Source organism: Mizuhopecten yessoensis, unplaced genomic scaffold (genome assembly GCF_002113885.1).
Source record: "Mizuhopecten yessoensis strain PY_sf001 unplaced genomic scaffold, ASM211388v2 scaffold11099, whole genome shotgun sequence".
NCBI classification, from domain to species: Eukaryota; Metazoa; Mollusca; class Bivalvia; order Pectinida; family Pectinidae; genus Mizuhopecten; species Mizuhopecten yessoensis.
In genome coordinates, this window is record NW_018408879.1 from 1,048,934 (window position 1) to 1,063,811 (window position 14,878).

Below are 14,878 nucleotides of genomic sequence, written 5' to 3' on the forward strand. Positions count from 1 at the left end.
ACACTGTGGGCTGTTTAGCTGTGACAGTTCTACTGTTGGTAGCATGCACAACCAGTCTTTTTAAGAGGATGTAATTGTGATTTTTTATCATCAACAATGATAATTTACCTAATTTTCTCATGTGTTATCTACAGTTGTGCAAATTATAAGTGAATATTATCGATGTGGGGCTGGTCCAGTTGCTATGTCATGGTATCCCTGGCAGTTTGGCGAGCTAGTAATGTAGGTACAGGGTCAACAGGTGGTTTACGGGTTGTGGTGTGTCTGTAATGGCGGGCCCACATGCAACAGACTACTATTTTACTACAATGTTTGATGGCTCTCCACAGGGGGGAACAGTGCTGGACCTCCTAAATAAGCACCACCAGGACACCTCAAACTTCATGATAAAGCTCATAAACGTTTGCTCTGAACCATCGTCATGATGTATTCTTATATTGATTTTATAGATAAGATTACTAAAGATTTGTGTCACATTTCCTTAACACCTTTTTCTTGGTGACTCATAGTGACATCAAAATGTCTGAACTTAAACAAAAGGACATGTATCTCATGTTTCATCATTCCCATTGCACCTTATCAACTATGTTGTTTTTACAGTGGGTTGGGCCACACTTCTACAAACATCTTACATCTGGTAACAACTTGTAATCTGCAACCAAAAGATGTCAGGCTTAAGAAAAAACAGCAAACACAATTTAAAATAATAAAAAAATGACTATCCAGTTTATTAAAAAAAAATCTGTAATCAGAAACATTAATTTAAAACAAAGCACTTGTAAAAGACGCACAAAATGCAAAACAAATACATGTATACACTTACTTGTCACAAGTTAAATCACAGCAGACCTAATTACATAATGTACTTATACAACATTAAACTACAGGCTAGCTACCACAGCAATTACAAAGACCATGTAAAATGGACGGATTTTCTAACATAATGAATGGCAAAAGAAGACACAAAAAGCGCAATGAGTCTATATCTCTCACCTGGTATTCAGTGCTGTGACAATAAAATAAATCAAAACCAAATTCATTTAAACAAACTTCATAGCCCTACTTACCAGAATGCTACTGGCCAAATATCATCATCCTTGGTATCTTGGTTAATGACAAAAAGTTGTTTAAATGGTTAAAGAATTGACGATGTGACCTTGAAAATTGGTCAAGGTCAAACATTTATAAATAATTCATTGCTCTGTATCCCTGCAAGCTACTGGCAAAATATCATCAATTTAGGCCCATTCGTTATTAAGAAGAAGTTGTTCTAATTTTTTAACACATGTGAACCCTACGACATTAAAAGAGGGTCAGGTTATTTAAAATTATTAGAACAAACATGACAGACCTTCATCTTAGTATGTTGCTCATACAATATCTCACCCAAGGCTTCTTGTTATTCAGAAAAAGGCATTTACAGGTTTCAAATTCGACCCCTGTGACCTGGAAAGTGGTTCAAGGTTATTTATTTGCACAAATTTGATAGCCTGTCATGCCAGTATTCTACTGGCCAAATATCATCACCCTAAATTGTTTGGTTAATAAGAAGAGGTTTTTAAAATGTTTTAACAAATTTGGCCCCTATGACATTGAAAATGGGTCAAGTTCATTCACCTGAGAAAACACCATAGCCCTACATCAGTAATCCTATTGGCCGAATATCATCACTCTAGAACTCTACGTTATTCAGAAGACAGTTAAAGGCTTTAACAAATTTGACCCTTGTGACCTCGAAAGGGGGTCAAGATAATTCATTCAAATAACCTTGATAACCCTTCATCCCAGCATGCTACAGACCAAATATCACCACCCTAATCCTCTTGGTTATTCAGAAAATAGTCATTTAAAGTGAGAAGTTGACACTGGAATGATGACAGACACTGCACCACGGCATAATATCCCATAGCCCTTTGGGCTATGTAAGCTAGAAATTATACAGGCCCTCTACACAACATTAAATCATGGATGGCCCAACCATACAAAATGTGTCAATGATAAGTATGTCAAAAGGGACAGAGGAGCCGAACAGTTAGAGAAAAGGGGAATAAAAGCCAAGGAAAATAGGTGTTGTATAGCTAGCTGCCTTGTAAGTAACTATATAGGTATCATATAAAACACAATGCATGGCAACTGTTACCTTAAAGATATCACAGGTAAGACAATGCATGGCAACTTGCTTTAAAGGTGTAATTGATTAACAGAATCTATCACTCTGGGTTGATGCAGACATTTAAACAGAGGGTAAGATTTTTTTTAAGTTTAGCACAAGGCTTGCTTGAGAGCTTAAACTTAAAAACCTTAAATTATCCCAAGGGTTGAGATTTCCCAGTCTGCATCACATAGGAATGATTGGTTTTTTCTCTCACACTTTCCTACCATAAATATAAGTATTAATGGTGAACAAAATACTCTGTGCCATCTTTAAAGGAAGGTAAAGGTAGGTTATTCTTTTACCTTGCAAAAACAGGAATGTATCTAGGGTGTGCGAGAAAATAACATACTGTTAATGTTATCCTAGAGAACCTGATAACCTTAGGTAAATTAACACTTAAGTAGGGTGTTATATGGTAACCTTAGGTAAACACTTAAGAAGGGTAGTATATGGTAACCTTAGGTAAACACTTAAGTAGGGTATTATATGGTAACCTTAGGTAAAAACTTAAGTAGGGTATTATATGGTAACCTTAGGTTAACGCTTAAGTAGGGTATTATATGGTAATCTTAGATAAACACTTAAGAAGGGTGTTATGTGGTAACCTTAGGTAAACACTTAAGTAGGGTATTATATGGTAATCTTAGATAAACACTTAAGTAGGGTATTATATGGTAACCTTAGGTTAACGCTTAAGTAGGGTATTATATGGTAATCTTAGATAAACACTTAAGAAGGGTGTTATATGGTAACCTTAGGTTAACACTTAAGTAGGGTATTATATGGTAACCTTAGATAAACACTTAAGTAGGGTACTATATGGTAACCTTAGGTAAACACTTAAGAAGGGTAGTATATGTTAACCTTAGGTAAACACTTAAGTAGGGTACTATATGGTAACCTTAGGTAAACACTTAGGTAGGGTATTATATGGTAACCTTAGGTAAACACTTAAGCAGGGTACTATATGGTAACCTTAGGTAAACACTTAAGAAGGGTAGTATATGGTAACATTAGGTAAACACTTAAGTAGGGTATTATATGGTAACCTTAGGTTAACGCTTAAGTAGGGTATTATATGGTAATCTTAGATAAACACTTAGGTAGGGTATTATATGGTAACCTTAGGTAAACACTTAAGTAGGGTGTTATATGGTAACCTTAGGTAAACACTTAAGTAGGGTGTTATATGGTAACCTTAGGTAAACACTTAAGTAGGGTACTATATGGTAACCTTAGGTAAACACTTAAGAAGGGTAGTATATGTTAACCTTAGGTAAACACTTAAGTAGGGTACTATATGGTAACCTTAGGTAAACCCTTAAGTAGGGTATTATATGGTAACCTTAGGTAAACACTTAAGCAGGGTACTATATGGTAACCTTAGGTAAACACTTAAGTAGGGTATTATATGGGCATAATGGATGAAAACAGTGACCAAGGTACTTGTTTCATAGGGAACAAATATATCCATTAACAAAAAAAACATACAGAGCACTAATATAACGAATTAAAAAGTCATAGCAACTGAATATTTTGGCATAAATAAACAATTTGAATTTTGGTTTAGCATGCTACAGCCATCTTTGCTAACAGCTGATATGGTGTGATAACCATCTGCTTATTTCTGGTACCAAAAAAATATAAACTTTTGTTTTATGGTACTAGAGAAACAGAGACAAAATGACAAACCCCATGAACTGTTAGCCAGATAGCAGTAGTTTGGTACAATGTGAGTGGGTTAATTAGATTTAAAATATTCATGATTTCATCTGCTTTAATTTTCACATTAACATTTAAATCACATTAAAAAAATCACATATGTAAATGTGTACTTGTTTTAAATAACAGAAATAAACAAAAGAGCTCTCGCATTTTCATTTTTTTATGAAGTTTCAGTAATTTGTCAAAATTCATATTTTGCTCCATTTTTAAACTACATAAAAAAAAATCAAATAATCCTTTCTTCATTTTAATTTTTAGAAAAAAATAAAAATTGGCACCTGAAAGAGTCTTCAATTAAAAAGAATTACACCAGAGGTGTACAGTTTGTAAGTGTATAATCATATAAATGACCCAATCTTTAATCAGACTTCTATTTAATATCACATTCAATATCACCACCAGTAATGTACAGCTGTCATCTTCAACATTTCATATACAAACATAGTACAATGTATTATATACCTAGATTTCACAATTAATTAGTATTTAAATAAACTTACCTAATACATATTATGATATAGAAAACAATAGTCTTTTGATTGTATATGCTAAATGCACTGAAAATACAATTCTACATACAAGTATATACATTTGTAATAAGGAGAAAATTAGAGAAATATCTCTGATTTATGTAAATTTTGTAGTTAAACCTACTACTTGTATAGACAGTAGTTAAATTTTGTTTAAACTAATATTAGTTACTTGGCAAGATACAGCTTGTATTAATATCTGATGGTATAATTATTTGACTAGGTGTTCAACGTCCATATACAGTAGGAAACTGCCATATTCTCAAAACACCAGTGTTTGATTTTTTGACTTTTCAAACCTTTGCCCAGTGTTGCATTAGGTATGTAATAATTTTCATTCTTCTGTTTCATTAGTTTGTCATTCAAAGGGTATAAATAGCGAAAATATATTGAAGTGAAAATATGTTTTACACACTAATTGTTTTACAGTATAAATAAAATGTTCTACAGTATAAAAAAAAAGTTTTTTATTGTCAGAATAAAATCTATAAAATTGGCGACCTTGAACACATTCTATGGCCTTACGTTGACAATTAAGGCATTTTAAGGTCAATTTACAAAGCAAATAATATGAAGTAAGCCAGGGCTCCGTAAAGTTCTCTTTTCTAAGACAATTTTATTATAACATTTTAAAAGTTGTACTAGGTATAGTCCCTATGAAATGGTAAATGTATATTAACAGTAACTTAGGATTCAGTGTTGTTAAATGCAGGCTCTATCCATACTGATTATTTCGATGAACTTATCAAAGCATCACTTTATGAACTTTGTCTTCAGGATACCTACTAGGTAGTGTTCTGTAACATAACAACCGGTGGTCGTAATACACATATCGATGAAGTTTCATAGTGAAATCATATGATGATCAGAAGTTAGGATGAATCAATTGACCTTAGACTCCTTGTCACGACCTTGACCTTTGACCCCTTGTCATGACCTTGACCTTTGCAGCACTTATCTGAGAGTGTAACAGCTGTGATTATTACATGATATGTCTTATAATCATGATGCACACATCTAGAAGTTCTATAACAAATATTGAAGTGATCAGCCAGATGGACTGGAGGTGTTATGTGATGGCTCACCATGCCAGGAAACTGACCATTGGAGTAGGGAACCTGAGTGTGTTACTCGACAGCTTTGGTCATACAAACAAATCTTTGAAGTTTCCTTATCAAAATCTGGAGGTATTCAGTTATAAGGTGTAAAGAACAACATAACTTCACTGTACAGAGTTTTAGTGTAAACTGCTGTAATCCTGTCTCTCTAAACTGTTACCTACAAACTTTTTTTCTTTTTCTTATCAATGTTCTTGTCAATCACATTTAGATATTCATCAAGACTATGATATTCTACCAAATGTAGATATATTTGTAGATGTGTATAGGGTTTTATGATGCTTGATAATTTGGCATCTTTTTTAACATAACCTTAAACTTGAATAAATGTGAAAATATTCATGTTGTGATTTCTTAAACTGATCATAGTGTGGAAATGTTCCAATTGGCAATGGTTCTGACACTGATCATAGTGTGGAAATGTGCACATTGGCAATGGTTCTGACTAATCATAGTGTGGAAAAGTTCACATTGGCAATGGTTCTGACACTGATCATAGTGTGGAAATGTGCACATTGGCAATGGTTCTGACTCTGATCATAGTGTGGAAATGTGCACATTGGCAATGGTTCTGTCACTGATCAAAGTGTGGAAACGTTCACATTGGCAATGGTTCTGACACTGATTATAGTGTTGAAATGTGCTCATTGGCAATGGTTCTGACTCTGATTATAGTGTGGAAATGTGCACATTGGCAATGGTTCTGACTCTGATCATAGTGCGGAAATGTGCACATTGGCAATGATTCTGACACTGATCATAGTGTGGAAATGTTCACATTGGCAATGGTTCTGACACTGATCATAGTGTTGAAATGTGCACATTGGCAATGGTTCTGACACTGATCAAAGTGTGGAAATGTGCACATTGGCAATGGTTCTGACACTGACCATAGTGTGGAAATATTTACATTGGCAATGGTTCTGACACTGACCATAGTGTGGAAATATTTACATTGGTAATGGTTCTGACACTGATCAAAGTGTGGAAATGTTCACATTGGCAATGGTTCTGACACTGATCATAGTGTGGAAATGTTCACATTGGCAATGGTTCTGACACTGATCATAGTGTGGAAATGTGCACATTGGCAATGGTTCTGACACTGATCATAGTGTGGAAATGTTTACATTGGTAATGGTTCTGACACTGATCATAGTGTTGAAATTTTTACATTGGCAATGGTTCTGACACTGATCATAGTGTGGAAATGTTCACATTGGCAATGGTTCTGATACTGATCAAAGTGTGGAAATGTGCACATTGGCAATGGTTCTGACACTGATCATAGGGTGGAAATGTTCACATTGGCAATGGTTCTGACACTGATCATAGTGTTGAAATTTTCACATTGGCAATATTTCTGACACTGATCATAGTGTGGAAATGTTCACATTGGCAATGGTTCTGACACCTATATATCTATAAATACATATTCCTGTGTGCATATTCTTGTGGTCATCTACTCAATACGAAAAATACAACTATACCACTGTACCAAGGGGGATAACTCTTGTACTTCTAGCACGTAAGTAACAATTTGTCTGTACCCTCACTTGACATCACCTGATATTTGGCAGCATATTTCACTTGCAAAAAAAATACTCAGGAAATACTACACCATCTTCCTCATGTGGGATGTATGATGGTTGTTTTGTATAAGCTCTGTGATTTACTTGTGCTACACATAAATGGGAACTATCTCTAATAACCACAAATCACACCTCTATCGCAGTGTGATGTCATTAGATATTTCACAAACATCAATATCAGTAACAATCACAGTTGATAAGTATTTTTAAAGAAATCTTTATATATCTCAGTCGAGGGATACTTAGTCTTAATTGGGATGTTACAACATATCACCCAAGATTGACATATACAATTGGTGATCAACAACAGGTAACAGACTATGTAATCTAACTCACCTGTAATCTAACTCACCTGTAATCTAACTCACCTGTAGTCAACTACATTATCAGATAAAACTTACATCTTAATTGTCAAGTCACATCTTAAGACAGATACAAACGTATGCGACATGAAAACCACAAAAACACATATCTTTAGTGATGAAGTGAACATATCCCCTTAGATATTAACTTACCAAAGTAATATTCATACTACAGAATATGAGAGCAAACTTGTACTGATAAAAGAGATATCAAATAAATCAAATACTTCTGTTAACTTAAATGCAATCTGTTAAAAATAAAATGAACCAACATAATATCAACAAATTAGGATAAACGAAATGTTATGATTATAACGAAGTCTTAAAATTGACATAAATTAATGATACATGTATGTAGCCTATAATAAGTAAATTTAAGTCGAACATTTAGGAGAGGTTGATATCAAACATGGAATAAATAAATAACATTATTTGATACTGAATGTAATAAATAAAATGATGATGACTTTCGGTGATATAATCAGTAAACATAGTGATATAATCAGTACACAGGTACACATTTTGATGTTAACAAATATATGAGCTATTTCTGACAAACTTGGTATTATTCTATATTAGATAAATTATGATTTTTAATTATTAAAATGAACTGCATTTGTATCTATCATTATGAAGTGAAGGCATCAAAGTTGTATAATACAAGAATACTGACATGAAGTTATTGCTAATTTTCTGTAGGTTATTGGGTATCACAAACAATAGTCCGCCTTGATTGGATATATAAAACACTTGACAGGTGTAATATATTGGTGGTCTCATAAGAGTACTTTAGTCCTTAATGAGAATGTCCTCATGTAGCTGTTTTACAGTCTGCCAGGCCAGTACACACAAGCTAGCTTCCCTGCAGTGGTCACTTTTTGACATCACTCCTCCAGTTGCGTAGGACTGTCTTGACTTTGTCCTGATCTTTCCAGCTTGATTGTATCTGCCAAAGACAAGCATAACTCGAATTAGCATACATATACACATTCATTCCTGGTCCAACAAATCTAGGGGTAGCATATAGCTACCCTTGTCTGAATATAGCTTACCTGGTCCCAAACATCAGGGGTTAGTCTACCCTTGTCTGAATATAGCTTACCTGGTCACACACATCAGGGAATAGTCTACCCTTGTCTGAATAAAGCTTACCTGGTCCAACACATCAGGGGGAAGTCTACCCTTGTCTGAATGTAGCTTACCTGGTCCCACACATCAGGGGTTAGTCTACCCTTGTCTGAATTGGTCCCACACATCAGGGGGTGGTCTACCCTTGTCTGAATACAGCTTACCTGGTCCCACACATCAAAGGGTAGTCTACTCTTGTCTGAATATAGCTTACCTGGTCACACACATCAGAGAATAGTCTACCCTTGTCTGAATTGGTCCCACACATCAGGGGGAAGTCTAACCTTGTCTGAATATAGCTTACCTGCTCCCAAACATCAGGGGTTAGTATACCCTTGTCTGAATATAGCTTCCCTGGCCCCCCGCATCAGGTGTTAGTCTACCCTTGTCTGAATATAGCTTACCTGGTCCCACACATCAAAGGGTAGTCTACCCTTGTCTGAGTATAGCTTACCTGGTCCCACACATCAGGGGTTAGCCTACCCTTGTCTGAATATAGCTTACCTAGTCCCACACATCAGGGGTTAGTCTACCCTTGTCTGAATATAGCTTACCTGGTCCCACACATCAGGGGGTAGTCTACCCTTGTCTGAATATAGCTTACCTGGTCCCACACATCAGGGGGTAGTCTACCCTTGTCTGAATATAGCTTACCTGGTCCCACACATCAGGGGGTAGTCTACCCTTGTCTGAATATAGCTTACCTGGTCCCACACATCAGGGGGTAGTCTACCCTTGTCTGAATATAGCTTACCTGGTCCCACACATCAGGGGTTAGTCTACCCTTGTCTGAATATAGCTTACCTGGTCCCACACATCAGGGGGTAGTCTACCCTTGTCTGAATATAGCTTACCTGGTCCCACACATCAGGGGGTAGTCTACCCTTGTCTGAATATAGCTTACCTGGTCCCACACATCAGGGGGTAGTCTACCCTTGTCTGAATATAGCTTACCTGGTCCCACACATCAGGGGGTAGTCTACCCTTGTCTGAATATAGCTTACCTGGTCCCACACATCAGGGGTTAGTCTACCCTTGTCTGAATATAGCTTACCTGGTCCCACACATCAGGGGGTAGTCTACCCTTGTCTGAATATAGCTTACCTGGTCCCACACATCAGGGGTTAGTCTACCCTTGTCTGAATATAGCTTACCTGGTCCCACACATCAGGGGGTAGTCTACCCTTGTCTGAATATAGCTTACCTGGTCCCACACATCAGGGGTTAGTCTACCCTTGTCTGAATATAGCTTACCTGGTCCCACACATCAGAGGGTAGTCTACCCTTGTCTGAATATAGCTTACCTGGTCACACACATCAGGGGTTAGCCTACCCTTGTCTGAATATAGCTTACCTAGTCCCACACATCAGGGGGTAGTCTACCCTTGTCTGAATATAGCTTACCTGGTCCCACACATCAGGGGGAAGTCTACCCTTGTCTGAATGTAGCTTACCTGGTCCCACACATCAGGGGGTAGTCTACTCTTGTCTGAATATAGCTTACCTGGTCCCACACATCAGGGGGAAGTCTAACCTTGTCTGAATATAGCTTACCTGGGCCCACACATCAGGGGTTAGCCTACTCTTGTCTGAATATAGCTTACCTGGTGCCACACATCAGGAGGAAGTCTACCCTTGTCTGAATGTAGCTTACCTGGTCCCACACATCAGGGGGTAGTCTACTCTTGTCTGAATATAGCTTCTCTGGTCCCACACATCAGGGGGTGGTCTACCCTTGTCTGAATATAGCTTACCTGGTCCCACACATCAGGGGGTAGTCTACCCTTGTCTGAATATAGCTTACCTGGTCCAGCACATTAGGGGGAAGTCTAACCTTGTCTGAATATAGCTAACCTGGTACCACACATCAGGAGGAAGTCTACCCTTATTTGAATATAGCTAACCTGGTCACACACATCAGGGGTTAGTCTACTCTTGTCTGAATATAGCTAACCTGGTCACACAAATCAGGGGGAAGTCTACCCTTGTCTGAATATTGCTTACCTGGTCTCACACATAAGGGGTTAGTCTACCTTTGTTTGAATATAGCTTACCTGGTCCCACACATCAAGGGGTAGTCTACCCTTGTTTGAATATAGCTTACCTGGTCCCACACACCAAGGGGTAGTCTATCCTTGTTTGAATATAGCTTACCTGTTCCCACACATCAGGGGTTAGTTACCCTTGTCTGAATATAGATTACCTGGTCCAGCACATCAGGGGGTAGTCTACTCTTGTCTGAATATAGCTTACCTGGTCCCACAAATCAGGGGGTAGTCTACCTTTGTCTGAAAATAGCTTACCTGGTCACACACATCAAGGGTTAGTCTACCCTTGTTTGAATATAGCTTACATTGTCCCACACATCTGGGGGAAGTCTACCCTTGTCTGAATATAGCTTACCTGGTCCCGCACATCTGGGGGTAGCCCACCCTTGTCTGAATATAGCTTAACTGGTTCCACACATCAGGGGGTAGCCTACCCTTGTCTGAATATAGCTTACCTTGTCCCACACCTCTGGGGGTAGCCTACCCTTGTCTGAATATAGCTTACCTGGTCCCACACATCAGGGGGTGGTTTACCCTTGTCCGACGGCTTTGCTCGGGAAGGACCTGCAGTGATACCTGTAAAACAATAAGATCATTTTATAAAGCATTTTCATCAAATAAATTACACAACTAATGGGAATTCATCTAAGTACAGTCCAAGATACTACAGGACAAACATCAACATTCTAACCATGACAGCCAAGATGCTTTTTGACATTCTTAAAATATCTGACCTGTGAGTTTGAAAGTGGTTCAACCAAGCAAGCTCAAAGTCAAATTTCATGATAATTAGAAGAAAATTGTTCACGGTTTGAAAGGATGCCATTGCTTCTCATAGACACATCATACCAGGTGAACCAAATCATGTTCTTTACTACGGCCTTTGACTAGACAGGATACTGACTAGACACGAAAATACTGACTAGATACTAGGATACTGACTATATACTAGGATACTGACTAGACACGAAGATACTGACTAGATACTAGGATACTGACTAGACACTAGGATACTGACCAGACACTAGGATACTGACCAGACACTAGGATACTGACTAGATACTAGGATACTGACTAGACACTAAGATACTGACTAGACACTAGGATACTGACTAGACATGATACTAACTAGACACTAGGACACTGACTAGACACTAGGATACTGACTATATACTAGGATACTGACTAGATAATAGGATACTGACAAGACACTAGGACACTGACTAGACACTAGGATACTGACTAGATGCAAGGATACTGACTAGATACTAGGATACTGACTAGACACTAGGATACTGACTAGACACTAGGATACTGAATAAATACTAGGATACTGACTAGACACTAGGATACTGACTAGAAACTAGGATACTGACTAGACACTAGGATACTGACCAGTACTGGACACTGTTCTCATGGTGTTCTTGATCTCGTCCCTGAGTGGTCCACTGCTGTACTTAGACATCATGGTCATCATCAGCCTTGTGCCACCATGGCGATCAAATATCTGTCTCAAGCGTGGGTCACTCTTTATCAACATCTGGACTATGATCAGCCCTGGATATACAACACCACAGATTAAAGTTTAGATGTGTGTAGTGTTAGATTCTGTCGACTGTTCACGTCACTCTAACCATATGGTTATACCAATACATCTTTTCATCATAGTGCAACATGTGTGATATATAAATATTTATATGCATGTATATTATAACCTTAATCAGTAATAACTCCTTAATGTAATTAATAATGTGATATAGCTAACAATCACTATTAATATCAATGAGATAACATACCAATAATCTCGAGAAGTTCACTGTCGGTGTTGACTCTTATGAAGTCTAGTAATTTCTGCATACAGCCAAATTCTGCTAACTTCATGTGTAGTTCATGCTGTCAAGCAATTATTATAAAAAAACTTGTATGTAATCTGTCAAGTACAATTTCCGCCAAACATTTTTACAACCAAAAAAGTCTTGGCCAACCTCAAGCAGTGGCAGTCATCTTTCCAGTTGATTCTGGGATCAACAAATTATATCCTTATTCATCATGTGGACTTTCCATTAAGTACCAATTACCACCAAGTATAACAAAGTTGTACCAATAGAACAAAAGTTATAGCTGTATATATCTACGCCAAATAAATGTAATGGAACATGACCTTGACAGGTGGCCATCTTGGATTCTGGTATCCTAGGTATGTAACATTATTCATGTAGAATATCCATCAAAAGTGATCTGTGACTTGTTAATAAGTTTGCTGAAGTGGTTTATGCAAAAAGTGCACAAATTTTTTCGATACTTTAATGAGATATGCATGTTGCCATCTCTTATTACATACACAACAAGTACTTGATCATTCCCAAAAGGCTATACACTGTAATAACTTATTGATGCAAATTAAAGTGTGATGTATTTTATACGTTTGTTACAACAGTTACAGTTAAACACCTTTTTCAAAAGTCTCTAGCTTTGAAATCTTTAATGAAATTGAAAGGTTACCAATGTAACAGCTTTAAAAGCTGCCTGTGTTTTTAACAACTTACATCCCCTAGATGTACGATGTCATAGATAAGGGAGATAAAGTGGCGTCGGTTTGATTTGGGAGCTGTAAACACCCCAGATATGACCCTGTGCCCGGCCTCTTTGACCAGGAGTTGGCGACACTGCTGACCCATTGGTTGTCGCGGGTCGAGAGTTGGACCTGTCACTGGTATACCAAAGTCCACTGATTTTTTTATCTTCTCAGTTTTCTTACTCTGCTCCATATCTGTAACAAAAATAATTTTCTGCTTTATTGCAAACCTACCATCATGAATTATTTTTCAATATATAAATACAAGTGCCTGGTGTACGAATTATTTACTATTATAAAAGCTACATATCCACTTCCAAGTGTATGATCATAGATTATAAGGACTCACACAAATAAATCAGCCAATCAGCAAGTGTTTCATACGCTTGTTCCGGGTGCCTCTGAGTAATTTAAATAGGTAATTGTTGACATACTTTACATTGAATGAAATCTACATGTATTGAACGTAAGAAAAATGTTTAGTTTTAGTAGATTTTAAAATGTGATGGCGGATTGATATGGGGTCAAATGTCAGGGGGTGTTCCCGTCCCACTTCACCGGTTTGGCTTATAAACTTCTGGTTGTCAAAAGCAGACGCCTGTAGCACTCCAAACTCACCATAAAATGCCTTTTGATTTATATTTTTACTCAGTTTTTCAAAGCACATACACATGACAATATTTGGAAGACTATAACATACTTCACAGTACACTCACCCTAAACATTCCATACACATTTCATGTTAACCATACACATTTCATATACGCAGTTTTCTAAGTATTGGGTCTGTAGAGAATATTAATCTGACTTACTGATCGTGTGTACTATCATAACAGAGCATGCTAATTTATGACATATTTATTTCAAACATTTCATATATACTCAATGCTTAATTATACACACCATAGATCTGTATAGAACATGCATGCATATCAAATATTTCATACACCTGTAAAGAACATTCATATAAAAAAATCATACACATCATACATCTGTATAGAAACATTAGTATTAAACATTTCATACACACCATACAACTGTATGTAACACTCATATTAAACATTTCATACACACCATACATATGTATGGTGTGTATGAAATGTTTAATATGAGTGTTACATACAGTTGCATGGGGTGTATGAAATGTTTAATATGAGTGTTACATACAGTTGCATGGTGTGTACGAAATGTTTAATATGAGTGTTTCTATACGGATATATGGTGTTTAAGAAATGTATGTAACATTCATATTCAACATTTCATACACACCATGCATTTGTGCAGAAACATTCATACAACAGTTTGGAACATTTATCTTAAACATTTCATACATGCCAAACATCTGTATAGAAACATTCTTATCATACATTTCTTAAACACCATATATCCGTATAGAAACACTCATATTAAACATTTCATACACACCATACAACTGTATGTAACATTCATATTAAACATCTCATACACACCATGCATTTGTGCAGAAACATTCATACAACAGTTTGGAACATTTATCTTAAACATTTCATACATGCCAAACATCTGTATAGAAACATTCTTATCATACATTTCTTAAACACCATATATCCGTATAGAAACACTCATATTAAACATTTCATACACACCATACAACTGTATGTAACAC

The 14,878-nt window shown here is 36.8% G+C and overlaps 1 protein-coding gene across 2 annotated transcripts in view; it reads right to left on the reverse strand.

Annotated features, from left to right (window-relative positions):
- Nucleotides 1-4,087: 4,087 nt before the first annotated feature.
- LOC110465705 overlaps nucleotides 4,088-14,878 on the reverse strand; it is a 32,131-nt gene continuing 21,340 nt past the window's right edge. For both annotated transcript variants that reach the window (XM_021521707.1, XM_021521706.1), the window contains exons 15-19: nucleotides 13,205-13,428; nucleotides 12,455-12,551; nucleotides 12,054-12,215; nucleotides 11,164-11,234; nucleotides 4,088-8,428 (exon numbers count right to left, since the gene is read on the reverse strand). In XM_021521707.1, the coding sequence (XP_021377382.1) occupies nucleotides 8,354-8,428; nucleotides 11,164-11,234; nucleotides 12,054-12,215; nucleotides 12,455-12,551; nucleotides 13,205-13,428 (629 nt within the window). In that variant the 3' untranslated portion in view covers nucleotides 4,088-8,353. The remainder of the gene's footprint in view (nucleotides 8,429-11,163; nucleotides 11,235-12,053; nucleotides 12,216-12,454; nucleotides 12,552-13,204; nucleotides 13,429-14,878) is intronic.